The 17,040-nt window shown below is 41.0% G+C and overlaps 1 protein-coding gene across 1 annotated transcript; it reads right to left on the minus strand.

The window, feature by feature from the left end:
• Positions 1–4,917: 4,917 nt before the first annotated feature.
• On the minus strand, positions 4,918–15,065 carry LOC137256615 (solute carrier family 28 member 3-like). The gene is made up of 10 exons (XM_067794497.1): positions 14,689–15,065; positions 13,450–13,594; positions 13,137–13,325; positions 12,089–12,250; positions 9,861–9,986; positions 8,488–8,618; positions 7,476–7,644; positions 6,461–6,724; positions 5,828–6,008; positions 4,918–5,033 (listed from the first exon to the last, which is right to left on the minus strand). The coding sequence occupies exons 1-10, from the start codon at positions 15,006–15,008 to the stop codon at positions 5,011–5,013; spliced, it is 1,710 nt and encodes a 569-aa protein (XP_067650598.1). The 5' UTR covers positions 15,009–15,065; the 3' UTR covers positions 4,918–5,010.
• Between the last annotated feature and the right edge of the window lie 1,975 nt (positions 15,066–17,040).

Below are 17,040 nucleotides of genomic sequence, written 5' to 3' on the forward strand. Positions count from 1 at the left end.
ACTTGAAGGAGTTCAACTCCTCCTACCTCGAACAGCCGCCTTATTTTCGACTCTTGACCATTCCATCAGTCCTTCGGTTGCTGGAGCCCACGGACAACATGGTGTCCCTCTACCTCCAGGATGTGTATCTGTACATCCCCATTCACTTGACGGATCGCAGGTACCTCCTTTTCATCCTGGGCGGCAGGCACTTCCAATGGAATGTCCTCCCTTTCGGGATTTCCTCCGCCCCATGGCTGTTCACTCGTGTCACCCAAACCGTCGTCCAGTTCCTCCATGAACTCCAGGTACAATTCCTCATGTACCTGGATGGTGGGTTCGCTCACAACCCTCCATTCTCGAGGTGCAATGGGAACTCGTCATCCACCTCCTTCAACGTCTAGGGTGGCTAGTGAAGTCAGATCTAGCACCATCCACCTCTCTCCAATACCTACGCGCCATACTGGATACGGAAGCCTTCAATGCCTTCGTATCCAAGGACACCCGTGAAGGTCCCGGGGTAGAAAAGGCCTTCAGCAACCCATGCTTGCCATCAAGGGCCACTATGCTTGTCGTAAAAGGCGACTAACGGGATCCGGTGGTCAGGCTCTCTGACTTGGTTGACACATGCCATCGGTTCCCAAATGCGCAGATCGATTCTCATGTTGTTGATTACTGGATTGTCTTGTCCAGACTCGATTAATTACGAACGGCCGCCATATGGCTGGAATATTGCTGAGTGCGGCGTAAAACTAAACTCAGCTCCCCCCTTTTTGCGTTAAATAAACAATCCTGTTGCTTCTCTCCACTCCTTCGGTGTTGAGCTGTCTTTTATCGTATTGGGTTTCCCTTCCGGGGTTGCCGTCCGCTCTCCCCTCCTTAGTGGAGGTGTCCGGTCAGCGGTTCATGTCCTACCCGCCCTCTAGGGCGGGAACGGATGCTACAGCAAGGTCGCTCCCCTCAGGGTTTCTTGGATCTTCTTTACGGGCGAGGTCTCGCGTCCATGCTCTCAGCCCTCCTCCTCTGTGCCCTACTGGGCAATGTTGGCTTTCTTACCTGATAAGTATGTAAGAAATATAACATTCTTTATTAAATGTCATTTTTTATACTTACTCGGTAGAAAGCCGACAATTAAATGCCAACAGTCGGATGTTCCCGCCCAGCCTCCCCCATGAGGGTTTTATTTGCCTGCCTCGTTGGGTATGGGAATGACGGGTACAGGTCATCTCGTGACCTGGGTGACCTACCGCACGTATGTTGACCTCGCGTCTCTACTTTGTGTAGACTGTGTTATGAGAGAAATTGAGTAATCGCCACTTAAGTGGGCAATGTTGGCTTTCTACCAGGTAAGTCTAAAAAATGACATTTAATAAAAAATGTTATATAGTGTTGAATGAGCTGTGTAATGTGTGTTAGCTCTACATGCAGAACTGTAAATAGTACTTCCCTTTGTCTAAGGACATTTCTATTTGTCCATAATAATCAAAGCTGATCCTTATTATATGGTATGCTACGAATATAATGTTATACTATAATATGAGGTATATTAAATTATATGGTTACCCTTGTCAAAAGTTGATGAGAGTATTATGTAATGAGAGCTGTCTGGTACATTGTTTATTCCACGTGTCGTATTTGGTTTTGTCATAATTACTGAACAAAAGCCTTCGTAATGCATTCACAAACAGTTGAAATGTAATGTTTAATTTGTAAATGCAACTTTAACCAAACCCTTCGATTTACCTCATGTTGCTACATGTTGGAGTACCGAATAAAAATATTTACGCTTATATCCACTGTTGTGTTGAGGAATATAGTAGATAAAAGGCAGTGATACCGGGTATTATACGGATTTGAAGGAATCAATGCTGTACTTCGTATATAGATATTATCACTTTATTTTACTATTTGCTGATGGTCCGAAACACAGCTACAATATTCAGTTCTCAACATTTAAATACATATTAATGTATATCAAGAAAGAGGGGTCGTACCCGTCAACGGTACCTTCAAGGACTGTACATTAACAATCGTCAGATGCGGTGATACTCGCAGCTAAACTGTGTACAGTCAATCACCTGGTGGTAGAAAATACTGATACTTGTGCCTGACGTGGACATGAGGTGTGTGTTTTCCCAGTGAGAGAGACCCGTAAACATTCGGGTGAGAATTGGCCTTCAGCAACCCAGGCATGTTGTGAGAGGCGAATAACAGTATCGAATGGATATACTTGCTGATTCGTCATCGTATCTAAATAGCGCAGAATGCTCATGACGTTGATCACTGGATTATCTGATCTAGACACGACTGTATACAGACCGCCGTCATATTGGCGAAATAGTGCAGACAACAAACCAACGAATCAACATGATAAGATATGTAATATACACTTCAGAAAATGTAGGGTATGACGTGTAATTTGCATTTGTACGATTTTCTTTTTCAAACGAAAAGCGCGGTTAGAGCGAAACATTATCAAGAATGTGACATAAGATGATTGTCAAAGTAAATGGTCTACAGTGATTTATCGACCAGCTTGAAAACCGCTAAAATCAAGAAAGACACACACATATACGTGTACGGGGCAACTGCGATGTGCACGTGGAAAGGGGTAGTGATAAAGAGAAATAGTGGCGTGTTATAAGACGTCTGTCTTTGAAAAGTCTGTTAACACTTATACGTCCAATCCAAATTGAATATTGTTCAATATCATGTTCCCGGACGTTTCTGAAGGGTATATCTAAACATTATTAATTTCGAGCCATCTGCACTGGACGGACAGTCCTGCTAAAACGCGGATCTCGTTACCCCGTCTATCTCGGCATGATCGATCTATGATCGAGGCAAATTGTGCTGCCTGTGTGGCGTCATGCAAATGTAATGGCCCATATGCCATTATCGTTAAGCTGCATGTACAGCATTTGTCCACGACGCACTCTAGGCACGAGATCTACTTGGTCCAAGGTTTCGCCTACATGTTTAAGAGCATATTTATCATATCAATGACAAAGTCATTGGCGACATAAACACACCATTTAACCCTGGATAATTAATGATCCGTTAAAATCAAACCATCCAAATGATACAAACTGTATATGGATACTTTTATGTTATATACTCAGTAGCAAAAGTTTAAAAACTTCCAAATCTTCCAATTTCACGACTCCAGTCAGGCCAGGCACGAACTGGAATGGTGGAAAGTCGCCCACGGAATGGCAGATCTCGGAAAACGACGCCTGTGACGTCATCACGTCGCAACAGCTTTGCCAGTGCGCCTGCTCATCTTCAATGTCTTGGGGAACACCTGTGCAATCGCAGCTCGTCCGTCTCCGTCCTGCTTGGATCCGTGCTTCTTGTTTATGTATGTCCATTTCACTGACCCAACCCTCACTCTTTGAAGCGCCCTGTCTTGTGATCGAAAATGGTCAAAGTACAGTTTAAAACGATGTAGTGATTCTTACCCTCTTTTCTTTCTGTTTAGTGGACTATTTCGATGGGTGCTGCTAAACTCTTCTTCCTGAGTAATATTATGTTTTACCGACAGAGCAGCAGAGAGGATGCGGGTGATCCTGGCAGTCAGGCTGGTTAGGCTCATCATCAGCTCAGGGTGCTTGCTCCCTCTACGCCCAGCCAAGACATCAAATGGGACCTCTCCCAGGAAATGCTGCCTAATCGAACCCACCAAGAACTTTCCGGGGAATATGTAGACTCCAAACCTCTGCAGTTTTATGCTTTACTGAGAGTATCAAAAGGGCATGGAGTGTTGGGGATCCGTGCTGATGAGGTCCAGGATAGTAACTCTCCTCTTCATTGACCAGAAAGTTTAAATGATAATTTAAAGACAAACAAAAAGCAAAGGACTAAGATACCCCCTCCCAACCTTGGAATATTCGCCTCCCGACTGGAACAGGTTCCGAATTCTGCTCTCGTCCATGACACATATTCCAAGTTCATGGATCACATACCAATTACGTCATCACGCACTCACCTCACAAACTCCGAAATACATTCAAGGATTTCCTCTTTCTTTGTAGCGAATGTTTTAACTACTGATTTTAATCTTATCCCAGTTGGTGGAAGGTGCTCAGGTGTTAATGGTGATATTTGTGTTTACCTTTTTGAGGAAACGAAATGATGGTCACCACTCTTGAAAAGGATTTTACACAGAAGCAATATCATGTTTCCCTAATTTGTCTGAACACCGTTGAAGCCACCACACCGCAACAGCCACATAACCTACACATTATGTCCGTGTGTAATCGTGAACACAGAATACATTACGCGGTGGGCGAGCTGACTAAGGTGCTAGGCTAGTAATTCAGCGAGCTTGGGGGTGCCGGGATAAGGTGTAAAAACCTTTTGGGTCAACTTTGTGTGCAGAGTCTTTCAGTGTTGTCACAACCCCTAGTGTGCAGTACACGACCCCGTGCACTTAAAAGAACCCACGAATCCGTTGGTAAATGACCAGATGGTGGCCACATGAACACGTGCATACACCTAATTGCCACCTTACCATCTCTTGTTCTTTTATAGTGCCCTGAAGAAAGAATGTGAAGTTTCTTTTTTGACTTAGTATATAATAATACAAAACCAACCTACTGTTACAAGTCTCATCGTTTGGGATGGTTGTGAGTGAGTGAACTTAATTTTACGCCACACATAGCAATATGCCAGCTATTTATCTGTAAATAATCGAGTCTCCATCAGACCACTGATCAACAGCATGAACATCAATCTACGTAATTGGGATATGATGACATGTGCCAACCCACTCAACGAACCTGACCGCTCGATCCCGTTAGTCGCTTCTTAAGACAAGCATTCGTTATTGAACACCAATACTAACCCGGACACTGTCGGTTTCTTTTTTCCGGAACATGAAAGAGTAGTGCATTTCCTCAACGATGTAATACAGAATCTAAAATTAATGACAAAACGTTTTCAAAAGAGTAACCCTGTGACATTTTCTTTTACGGCCTTGATTACAGTGTATGACAACTGATGGAAAACATGCCATCCCAAAGGAAAGTGTTAGAATTCTTTGTAGAACAAACCTGAAACATAATGCAAAAGATAAGTCACCTAGCGTATGGAACCATTTTATGATGCTCGGATACACATAGTAAACGACAGCATAAACACGACAGCTATGGACAGGTGAACTATGCTATCCCCAAATAAGAAACAAACGCGAAGGAGATTTGTATTTTTTAAACATCTATTAAGTACCCACTGGTATCTGTTTCCTATTGGTAATCATTTTGAAGGAGTTTCAAGGTCAAATCACTACGCCATGTCTTGACTCTGTGAGCATTGCTATTGAAAGAATACAGGCTGGAAATTACCAAATTTCTGTTGCCAGACGTCTGAATGTCAACCTGAGCAATATATCACGGTTTGACGGCTGCAGTTCGTTGCAACCAAGCAAGTATAACAAATGCCCGACATTAACAATGTCCATTTCTGATTGATTCACTTGACCTTGCGAGGGAGAATAGAGCATTAAGTTTACCGCACCCCATGGAAAAAGCATGTATCCAAGGCAGTCAGTGAAACGTGAAGCAGCAGGCAGTACCATGTTAATAAAATACATGATTCAATTTCAGTTTGTTTTGAAGCTGTATTTACCTAAAAAGAGACATTATTAGACATTGTCTTATTTTAAACGTGCGTAAAAGTTGCACTAAAGTCTATTTGTGGACGAGTTATACATGTTTGCAAATACATTTGCTCAACAGATTTCTACTCGATGCGTATCTTTTTGGGATAGTATATACAGTTTGGTATAATGATTTATTTTTTCAGAAATATGAAATATATATTGAATACAATAACGGTATGTACATACCCGCTATACATGCTGTGATGAAACATGCAATATTCCCTGCTATCATTGCCCGGAAAATGATAGCAGAAAGATCTTTCTTCCGAGACGGAGCAAGCGCTGACAGTCCCCCCAAAGTAACACCTATCGAGCCAAAGTTTGAAAACCCGCACAATGCATACGTTGTTATAACCTCCGACCGTTCCTGGAACATGAGATGCAAACCAGAGCATAAGGCTTCATGAATGTAGATGTCACCCCGAAAATAACACACATCAAACCGACCGTCTTTTAGGGTGGGTTTCGTGTACTTTTGTTTAACCACAACATCGCGTTTCAACAGAATAATCCGGAATTATGAAAAGCAAACATCTTTAAATACACTAACCTAAATGACATTGAATAAAATGAAAAAAATGAATAATAGCCCACTGTTACATTGCACAGTCCAAAGTTATATTTCTACTTTTAAAGACATATGCTAGCTGGTGCCACGCTTTTGTTATAATCTAGTAATTTTACTCTGCTTCGTTGAGAGGGTTTTATATATTATATGTATGTGTTGTGAATTTAGTTTTAGTCACGATATATTGCAGAAGTGACTTTAAATTTGAACTCACTCCCGCACTAACATGAAACATTGAAACAAACACTAACCTCCATGAATCCTCTCGTAAGAGTCATATTCCAATGAGTAAGAACAGCAGCTTGGCCATCCCAGTACCATTCGTCCTTGTAGCCGTAGGTCTCTGTGTAGTTCAGGAACGTCTGTCTGTTTTGTAACAGTTCCTGGAGAGATCTGTAGGCGATGAACTCGTTCGTGAAGGTCTTCACACCTACCAGCTCAGCCACGTGACGACAGTCAGCTGGCTTTGTACCCATGAACAAGGCAACTGGGTACATCACGTAGGAACAAATGAACTGGAATGATACACAATCATTTCAAATCACTCGTCAGGATATGGCTGAAATATTGCTGATGTGACGTTAAATATCATCACTCAATCATTTCAAGCCACTTGAAAGAGAGAACAATACAAAATACAAAACAATATGTTACAGATATGGCGGTCATCTTTGTATAGGCACATGCATTTACCTTTCCTTTCGCGCCGCATCAAGATACGTTGACCATAGTTTGAATCAAAATTTCGTCAAAATTGTGAATGATATTCACATTCGAAGGCTTCAATATTTCCTACATCAATATTATACAGTATGCAGACATTGTTGACCAAAGTGCTGTAAAATCGTAACAAGCATTCTCTTTGAAAGACTAAACAAGTGGTTGTTGATGTCGCACGTCACGCCACAGTGTGCTTTCCTGGTGTTCCACGTCGTGATATTGCTGGGATGGTGTTAACAGCTGCGTAAAAACACCCCAACTCCCAACTCCAAACCCCCAAACCCCAACCAGACACACTCAATGTACATAAAACGAAGTCAAACGAAATGGCCGCTGTTGCTCTTCGAAAAGCAACGACCCCTGTAACCACTCACACACATTTCCGAAAATACTTCCCATGGCAAGGTTACCGATGCTATTCTTTAGAAACGGTTAATATTCGGCATGTCCTTAAAACAAAACCTTTCCTCTACATCAATTTGATGTATAGTTTTAGTTTTTGCCCTGAACTGTGACGGACATTGACAAGGGCGTCATCAGTCATACCTCAAAAGTGAAACCTTCAACGCCTATTCTGTCGCCAAACCAGATTAGAGTGGCATTGACGAAGGCGAGGAGGGCGAGAAAAGCGATGACGTTGACAACGATGTTGGCGATGAGACGGATAGATGTTGAAGCTCCATCTGATGCCGCCTCGATCAGGTTGCTTGCGTTTCTGTGAAAGTAAACGCCTAATTAACGGATGGTACGACATTTGTTCTAAATGAGTTCTAGAATGGTTGCATTTTGATCCATTAAAATGTTCACAAGCGCAACACATGTGTATTGGCCAGGTGAACATAGCACGAAACTGTGACAGTAATTACACTTTAAATATACCATTTCAAAAGTAGAGGATATATCATTTAAAAAGCACAGGGTAAGCCAATGAAATAGTAGAGGGTATATCATTTAAATAGTAGAGAATATACCATTTAAATAGTAGAGGATGTATCATTTAAATATTAGAGGATATACTATTTAAAAAGTAGAGGATATACCAGTTTGCGAGCATACCACTATTCAGTGCCAAAGCATATGAGAAAAATTATGGAATACATTGGCACATTATCTCTTATACTTTCCTCCTTGGCTTCCTCATTTGCAGTTTGTGAATCCAATATCCCTTACATTTAATGGTATGTATATCCATTGTGAGACGGTGGGTAACTGATATAGTTACATATTTGCTTTCCATTGCTGTGAAAATTGAGATATGTTACATGTTACATGTATATTGTTAGTGGCATAACTTGTCCACTACCAACATGCATTATCTAGTTCAAAGATGTTGGTCATTGGTGACTGACTGTAACTCCCATATCGTAACATAGACTTAAGCTAGCCATAGCGCTAAGGTTGTTTTGTACGACAGCACTCAGGTCTGTTAGACTATTTCAAGTCAACACTTTCCTCCCTTTGTTATTTTCTGAAGCAAGTGTTGACCACTAGAAGACTGCTAGTCCACACTAGTCTTCATTTTACTAATTTCTAAGTCAGTCCACAAATGTACACCCACCCTGTTTTCATTTTACCAAAGTCGTCCGTTGATGCAGTTGTCACTTCAATCTCTGGACACATCAGTTTAGAAATGGCCAGAGCCGCTGGTGCCGACATCACAGACGCCGACAGTAAATGGCTGGCAGCAACCTGAAAAAGTGAGGGAGTTTAGTTTTACGCCGCACTCAAATATATTACAGCTACACGGAGGTGGTCTATTAATAATTTGGACTAGATGATCCAGCATGACCATCGATCTGCACAATTGGGAACCGATGACATGTGTCTACCAAGTCAGCGAGCTTGACCACCCGATCCCGTTAATCGCCTCTTACGACATGTAAAGTCGCTTTTTGTGGCGTAAAGTGTATATTATCTGACAAGCTTAAAGTCACCATGTCTCGCTTATTTGACAATATTTTCGTCTGTGATATACAATTTGGGGCACATTCACTCACTGTTGATGCAATAGATTTATTATTCCTTACGACTTGCCTGAAATCGATAACTGAAACTTCGAAGCGAATAGCTTCAGAACAGATAACACGTGCCACATGTGTAATGTATATGTACGCTGTGTACATATACAGGATTTAGGACATTTATAGAGAGCGCTCCAAGGGACATAACTCTGCGAGGTTCGCTTGAAATAACGTTCCTTCGAACTTTATAATTTCATATTGCAATCTTAATTCGTAATTCTTTCAGGGTTAGATTATATGGTAGCGTCACTAGGAGTTAGTATTGCATTCGAGACCAACTCGTGTTATTCCGTGACAAGCGTGACAAGCGGAATAACGACTCGAGTCTCCTTGGAGGTTACAGAAACGGACGAGTAGTGATAAATGTTTGATGAAAGAAATGCAATATTGATTTTTGCGTGATAGTATGCCTTTACCAACTGTTTAAATCTAATGCGTAGAAGTTGTACATTCGGATCTGTTGGGCTGGAAGTTGATATGTATCAGAATTGTGCTACTGGTATGGGACCCTATTGTCTCTAAGGAGTATTGTGATTGAGTGAGACGGCTATGACTTTACGCTGCCTTAGGCAGTGTTCCAACAATATCAAGACGGGCGGACAAAAGGGAAATATGCTTCACACACTGTATCCATGTAGGTAAGCGAACCCGTCCGTCACTTGGATACCAATAATTTATCTTCAAAACAAAAACATTGTTATGGGCGTAATTTAATCGATGACCACTTAATACTGCAACTTAGATTCTTCTGCTTCAAACGCATTATAATTATTTAGTTTGTATCGCACAAACTCCTATATGTGAGCTAAGAAATCAGCAAGAGACTGACAACCGTATTGACTCGTTAATGGAAGGTGACCTTTCAGGGAAAGGGGAACCTCCTTTTCTTTCAAATGAGAAATGTTCCTACCCCAAACCCGGTGTAAGCTCCTAACAATTCCCCTGAAATGGTGGCGAATCCTCCCGTCATCACTGCATGGAGCTCGGAAATGGTCATGGTCGCTATGAAAGGCTCGATCATAAGTGGTGCTTCAACCTGAAAAACAAATGAGTGAGTTATTGAGAATGGTTTTACACCGCCCTTAATAGTATTCCATCAATATCACGGCCGGGAACACCAGAACTAGGCTTCAAACATTGTAGCCATGTGAGAAATCACACCAGCGTCTTCGGCCTGATGAGCGTACACTTTAACTATTAGGTCACACCAAGGCCCCCTTTGTGAAAAAAAGATGCCTTAGCTGTTATTAGCATGCACACACCTTCTGGTGTAAATTCTCTATCCCATCCCATCCCATCCCATCCTCTCCTGTCCTATCCCATCCTATCCAATCCAATGAAATCCAATCCAATCCTCTCTCCTCCCCTCTCCTCTCCTCTCCTCTCCCATCCCATCCCATCCCGTCCCATCCCATCCTATCCTATCTTCCATGATGTAGAGATCCGTGGAGATTCGGATTCGAATTGATCTTCAATAACACATGCTTCTCGTAAGGGGAGACTAACGGGGTGGTCAGGCTCACTGACTTTATTGACACTGGTCATCGTCTCCCCATTCCGTAGATAGACGTTCACGCTGTTGATCACTGGATTACCTGGTCCAGACTAAATTATTTACACACCGCCGCCTTATGATTGGAATATTGCGGAAAGCAGCGTCAAGTAAAACTCATTCCATTACGCAGATGACACAATTGGATAATATACTATGTGCTTGGTATCTTGGCTTCGGAGTTTCTAGGCCTTCAGCCGTGTCCCACAGCGAAACACATGTGACACAAAAAGGACTTTTTTGTAATATGTGTCTCGTAGCATATTGTAATTTTACATCATTGACTGAAAATATTAGGAGATATATCTGAGTCTATCAACTTTGATATGATAATAATAAATGCGTTTGAGAGTGCATCATCACTTCCATATGATCATAGTTCTTTGGTGATTGGTGTATGACGTGAATCTTGCATGTGTACGATTTTCATTTTCAAACCAAAAAATAACCTACACTGCAGAGAAATGCTGCTGCGTTCATAAGATGTCTGTCTTTAAAAAGTTCACGCTTGCTTCCTGTCCAAATTCAAAGTTCAGGTTCCTCTACCTTTTGAGGAGTATACATAAACATTATTCATTTCGGTCCACTTGCATTGAACAGGCAGTCCAGAAGTCCAGATAAAACCAGGTTCGGCTTACTCGAGGCTATTTCTCGAAGCGATCGAGGCACGTAATGCTGCTTGTGTGATGTCATACAAACATAATTGTCTATATGGATGCCATTATCCTTAAGATACATCTGCAAACGTTTGTTCAGTTTCGAAAAACATCCAGTTTAGGCAATAGCTCGAAGATCATAGTCTACTTTGTCCAAGGGGTGCTACTCTGATCTATTAAACCAAGTTCAAGGTCGTACAGTAAACGGTGTTGTAAATGTTGTGATGATATTTCGACATACTACACTCTTCACACTCTTCATAGGTGAAACCCTAAAGCTGTATAATGTCACGATGCTCGACTACACTAACACAAAATTCATTTGGACAAATATTTGTTTCCAACATCTGCAACATATCACAGACAAATACAAAATCCTCAAGTACAATATGTCAGTGTTATAGGTTAAGGTGCATGCATGATGTGTATGTGGGTGACAATTATAGTCTATATTGGAAGTAGAATGGAAAAACAGTAACATTCCGTTGACAAAAGGGACTTCGAATGGTTCCGTTCAAAGGAGCTGTAAATAAATCAGTAAATAAATAATAGTCAGTATATAAATAAGGTGTGTTTTCATTCAAACTATGACCGCTAATAATGATAAGAACGATAAAGCTGTTTAATTTCTCATAATTTGTAATCTTAGCCCTATGCACAGGCCCACACACCACCACTTCTCAGATAAGTAAAAGAAATCCTATATGACACCACGGAAGAAACTTACTACAAATATGCTTTAAATGTCTCAGGGAAGAGAAAGTATGCGCAATGCGCGGACTGTCTAGACAGACATTATAATCAGGCTGTTGAAAGGTACATGCTAGAAACAGATTTTTTCGACGTCATTGTGCACCGGAGAAATACTGATGAAATACATTAACAGAGAAGATCACAACAGCTAAGATGAAAGAAAGAGGAACACACTACCATGCCAACACAGATAGTGGCTGCAGCGTTGAGCGACTCCGCTGGCGTAGTTCCAAGGCAAAAGGACAGGAAGCGTCCAAAGACCTTCACAATAGCTTGCATGACGCCCAGGTAATACAGGATGGAGATGAAGGCACTGAAGAAGGTGACGACGGGCATAATCTGAAATTTACATTTCATGTTCTATTAGTTTGTCCTTCAAATAATCAAATATCATCACTTTTATTACCTTATTTTACTGATGGTGGTCACATAATTGTTGCGTTTGTTTATATAAAGGCATATGGACGATGGTGATAGATAATTCGAGAAATACAATGCAACAGGAATACGTGTTCATCGTTACTGAAATTTATGTAAAGGGGTTGTGGCAAGATGAAAAAGATGTGAAGGATGTATTGTACTTACAGTGCGAATAGGCTGTACATTTGTCAATTTTATACAGGATGTGTGGGTAAGTTTTTTATCCAACAAACTGTGGATGCAAATATGAACATCTCTTTGTATGTACATAGTATTGTGTTGCATCGATAATCAGGTTTAATACATCAATTCGTTTTTCTAGATCTCCACAGATGATCGTGCATCCATTTTAATCTTGTGTCTGTATCTTATTCAATTTTAGTTGCTGCCACAACGTTTTCGAAAGAAACAATTAATTCTTATTAACATTCTTCTGTTCAATTTGATTCACTGCACTCAAAAGTGTTATTTGTATTCGAAGACAAAGAATGTTGTTTGATGTAAATTTGATATAGCGTGGACTCTACGTGTATATGTAGACCTAAAAAGCTTCTTGTAGGTTTAGATGGCTCTTTTGACTTCTTGTGACTGCTTCCGTCAGTGTCATTTACATGTAGAAGCTGGCATTATGACGAGGCATACTTCCCTAAGGACAGACAACTTCTATGTTGCAATAGGTGAGACGTATAGGTGCAGATACTATCACCGTCATCACGAAAATAATGTTGGAAGTGGACTTGTACAAATCGTTCGCGTATTCCAAAGGGACACAGAAAATCGTTTGTAGCAGTTTCAAAATACATACAGCAAATGCGAAGGAGTGAGCACTAGTGTTATCGAAAACAAACTTAGATCCTGCATCAGTGTAGGCAAGGAACGTTGTCACTTGATCACCAAGCCATTTGAAGATGTTGAAACCCCAAGCCGTTCTCAGGATGGCGGCAGCAAAGAAAAACTGGACAGCCAGTCCCCAGAACACAGGATGCCAGTCAACCTGCAAAACATCGTTGAAAGAGTCAGAGAAATACCAATACCATCACTTATCTGTATATTACTCTCTCAGTACATTTGGACTCGAGCTTGTAAGACATTCAGAATATATACCACCTGCTACCTACCCTTCCAGGGTTTCTGGAGAAGATGAACGACAAGAGGATGAAGGCAGTGAGACCTGCGAGTGATATCAGGTTCTCGGGAGTTGGTATAGCCACCTCAACCACCAGGATTATGATGATGGCTATCACGCACACCACATACAGCACCCTGAAACATTGTGGTGTACTGAAATAAATGGTATCACCAGCCACATTCTAGTCTGATTATAGAACCTAAGTTAAGTTGTGGCAATATACGGACTAGCCGCGCAGTCCTCACTGCATAATATTTCATGGAACCGACGATAGTCTTCATTGCTGAATATCTCTACATCCCTCACACACTGGTCTTTAGTATGCAATATTACTGTAATATTTTTACGGCAATATTATACCAGTGTAATACCGCTAGACGTATGACGTCACGAAGTTATATTGGATAGTAATACACAGAGTACTAAACTCGCTTCCGTGAAGTGACGTTAAATATTAACTCTCTCACTCATTCGCTTCCGTGAAACAATTTTGTTATTAAACTCGAGAAAGATTTACTGTGAAACTCGATTTCGCTCGTTTGATACCAAATCATTAAGTCGTTTTACGGTATTACACAGACGGTAGTTTAGTACCCTCTATAGTGAGCTAATAGTCAAACCAAATAACTGAATAGGAGTATTAGGGCAAACTAGTAAGGGTATTTCTACTGCGCTGAATTCCACACCACGGAGGAGCATGCTCAAAGCGCTGCAACCTGATTATTATTACCCCGGACAACCTAAGCTGCATGTGAGGGTTTGGAAGGTCAATAGTCACATGATTTATTTCACTGGGTGCCCATTTTCTGCTGGGTGAACAGAGGCAATTTTGAACAAACTCACTTGCCTAAAGTGACACCACATGTGATTCTTTATGGGAGAGGGATGAATTTCTAGAGACTCTCAGGAGTCACACCGTCGGTCACCCATCCCTGCAGTAGTTAGATGTTAAGGGTTTATGGATGAAATCAAGTGTCGAGGTATGTCACATTTGTGGAATGATCTAAGAATGGTAATATTATGCTGTTATAGCACAGCATGGACCCCAGTTGTGTGACCAAGCCACATTAATTATAGTTATAATTGTAACTAAAGTTTGGAAAGGTGCAATAACATACGCGCGTTCCGGTTACAGACACGACTGCTATAACTATTATTGTTAATATTGTTATATTGTCAGTGTATTGTTTTTGTTCTATTTCCAGTTTGGTTAACATGAAGAACTCACCATCTGACTATTTTCACTTTTCTGGCATTGTCAATGTTTGCTAACGCCTGTCCACATGCTTCAAACGGAACCTTGATGGAGTCCCACACGAGATTGAATACAATGAGTAACACGGCAAGTATTGTCCCAACTAGAAGCCTGATGGAACCTTCATCTCCAAATTGCCAGTACATAGCATAGGCAAAATATGCCATGTATAGCACAAAGACAACAATAGCAATGGTTCTCCATATTAGTGTGGAGTTTTCCTCGCAAATTGTAACCACCTTTGTCTGTGTTGATGTGATGACGCTTTGGCATCCATTCATTTCATAATCCATCTGATGTTGAGGATCATTTTCAAAGTTGTTATCTTGAGGCCATATTGTATTCTCCTCTGGTGTCTGAATAACACAAAATACATCAGATAACTAGGATTACTAACAACAAGGATTTTGGATATGCAAATGATGGTGGAATTCATTGCGGACATCTTTCTTTTCGTCTGGTACAAGGAAATTGAACATCACTCACACAAAACTAAGGTACAATACAAGTCCTCTAAATTATGATTTATTCAAAATTAATTTAACATCAGATGCTTCTTGCACTTATGGTTGTTCTTGTGAAAGCTCATGGCATTAGCTTTTAGAATGTTATTTATATACAACGCAGCGTAAAGAATTTGTTGTAAATGTAAATACTGTCGCATACCCATTAATTTAGATCAGTTGTTGTTTGGTCATGCTACTCTGTCACTTCATGAAAACGAATTATTATCTGAACATGTATAAAGATATATTAAGTTAACTGGAAGATTTTTGTAGTTTATTCTTGTATATATTATTATTGCCAATACTGTTGTCAATGTTTTTGACATATGCAACTTCTTGGAGAGGGCATTCCTAAGTTGGATTACATACTAAGTTGGATTACTTACCAGATTCGAATAAAACATATTTAAAACAAACCTAGTGGTTAATTTAAAACGTTCGCATCTCACGCTGAAGACTTGGGTTCAATGCCCCAGATCTGTACAAAGTGTGAAGCGTATTTCTCATGTCCCCGCCCAGTGTTGGGATACTGCTGAGACCTCACTCACTCACAACCACACAGATCATGGGTCGGAAAATGCGGACTAATTATGAATGTTACATGAATACATGACAGACATAAAAGTGATATCACCTTACATATGCAAAACTGTCAGAACGAGCTCTGGCGAAACAGGAGTTGTCTTCACCTCTCGTCAGACTGTCTTCCCCTGCGGTTCTAATTTTAGTCGGCTCTACGCTCATCTTCAGAAAGTTATACCTCCTTCACTGCGTCTGAAAAGGGCAATCAAGTTCTTTCCTTCCGACAGAGCTGTCCGCAGGTACATCTATGTGTAGTTATTTCGTGGAGTCGAATGACGCATATCATGTGAGGTGGTCAACCTTTACGGTGCATAACTGGAACCAATGCCGGCGTTGCGCTGTCTATTCTGCGCTGTTCGTGTGGAATGCGACTTTGAAGGGCTGCTATTGTCCTGTTAAATACCACTCCAGAATAACGTAATGTAACTAAAACTCTGCTGTGGACCATATATTTAATTCGTATGCTTTTACACAAACGTTTACTGGAGAGGAAATAAAGAACTTTAGGTATCATTTTCATGGTTATTATCTTGAGGCCACTTTGCATTCTCTGGTGTCCGAACAACACAAAACACATCAGATAACTAGGTTTGGAATAACAAATGATTTCAGATGGTGCCAATGGAATATGTATGTATGTATGTATGTATGTATGTATGTATGTATGTGTGTGTGTGTGTGTGTGTTTGTGTGTGTGTGTGTGTGTGTGTGTGTGTGTGTGTGTGTGTGTGTGTGTGTGTGTGTGTGTGTGTGTGTGTGTGTGTGTGTATGGATGGATGGATGGATGGATGGATGTATACATATATGTAAACTCTTGCGTTTCTATATAAAATGTTATCATGTAACCTCTTCTGTTTGCATGCATGTCCATCAGAAAGACACTCTAGTTCAATCTGTGCCTTGTACACATTAGATTTCACAATGTATTCCGCTCAGGTGCATATGTGTAAGCGCAACACCAGCAGTGTCAATAAAGTAGTGACGCTTTCAAGTGACAAACCCCCCTTCCCCCTGTCCCCCCTCCCGTTCTCCTCCAAAACCCCTTATACACACACGGACACCCAAGTCCCCATTATTACAAATTCAGTTGCACGAATCACTTAAAAATTAGTTCGTTCCTCCGTTGCATATGCACGTAAATGTCAAGGCGAAGGTTTGTCTTGCTTCGACCATCCATCCAAACATGCGGTAACCTGCTTTTCGTACACATTCTTATTCATGTGGAATGCGACTTTTG

This window comes from Haliotis asinina, chromosome 11 (assembly GCF_037392515.1).
Source record: "Haliotis asinina isolate JCU_RB_2024 chromosome 11, JCU_Hal_asi_v2, whole genome shotgun sequence".
In the NCBI taxonomy this organism is placed as follows: Eukaryota; Metazoa; Mollusca; class Gastropoda; order Lepetellida; family Haliotidae; genus Haliotis; species Haliotis asinina.

Bases quoted from the DNA above. Each gene is read 5' to 3' on its own strand.
- LOC137256615 (XM_067794497.1), bottom strand. From the start codon at position 15,008: ATGGATTATGAAATGAATGGATGCCAAAGCGTCATCACATCAACACAG. The intron at 8,619-9,860 runs GTAGGAACATTT...TCACTTTTTCAG, and splicing joins GAGCTTACACCGGGTTTGGG to GTTGCTGCCAGCCATTTACT. The intron at 6,009-6,460 runs GTTAGTGTTTGT...CTCATGTTCCAG, and splicing joins TTACGAGAGGATTCATGGAG to GAACGGTCGGAGGTTATAAC.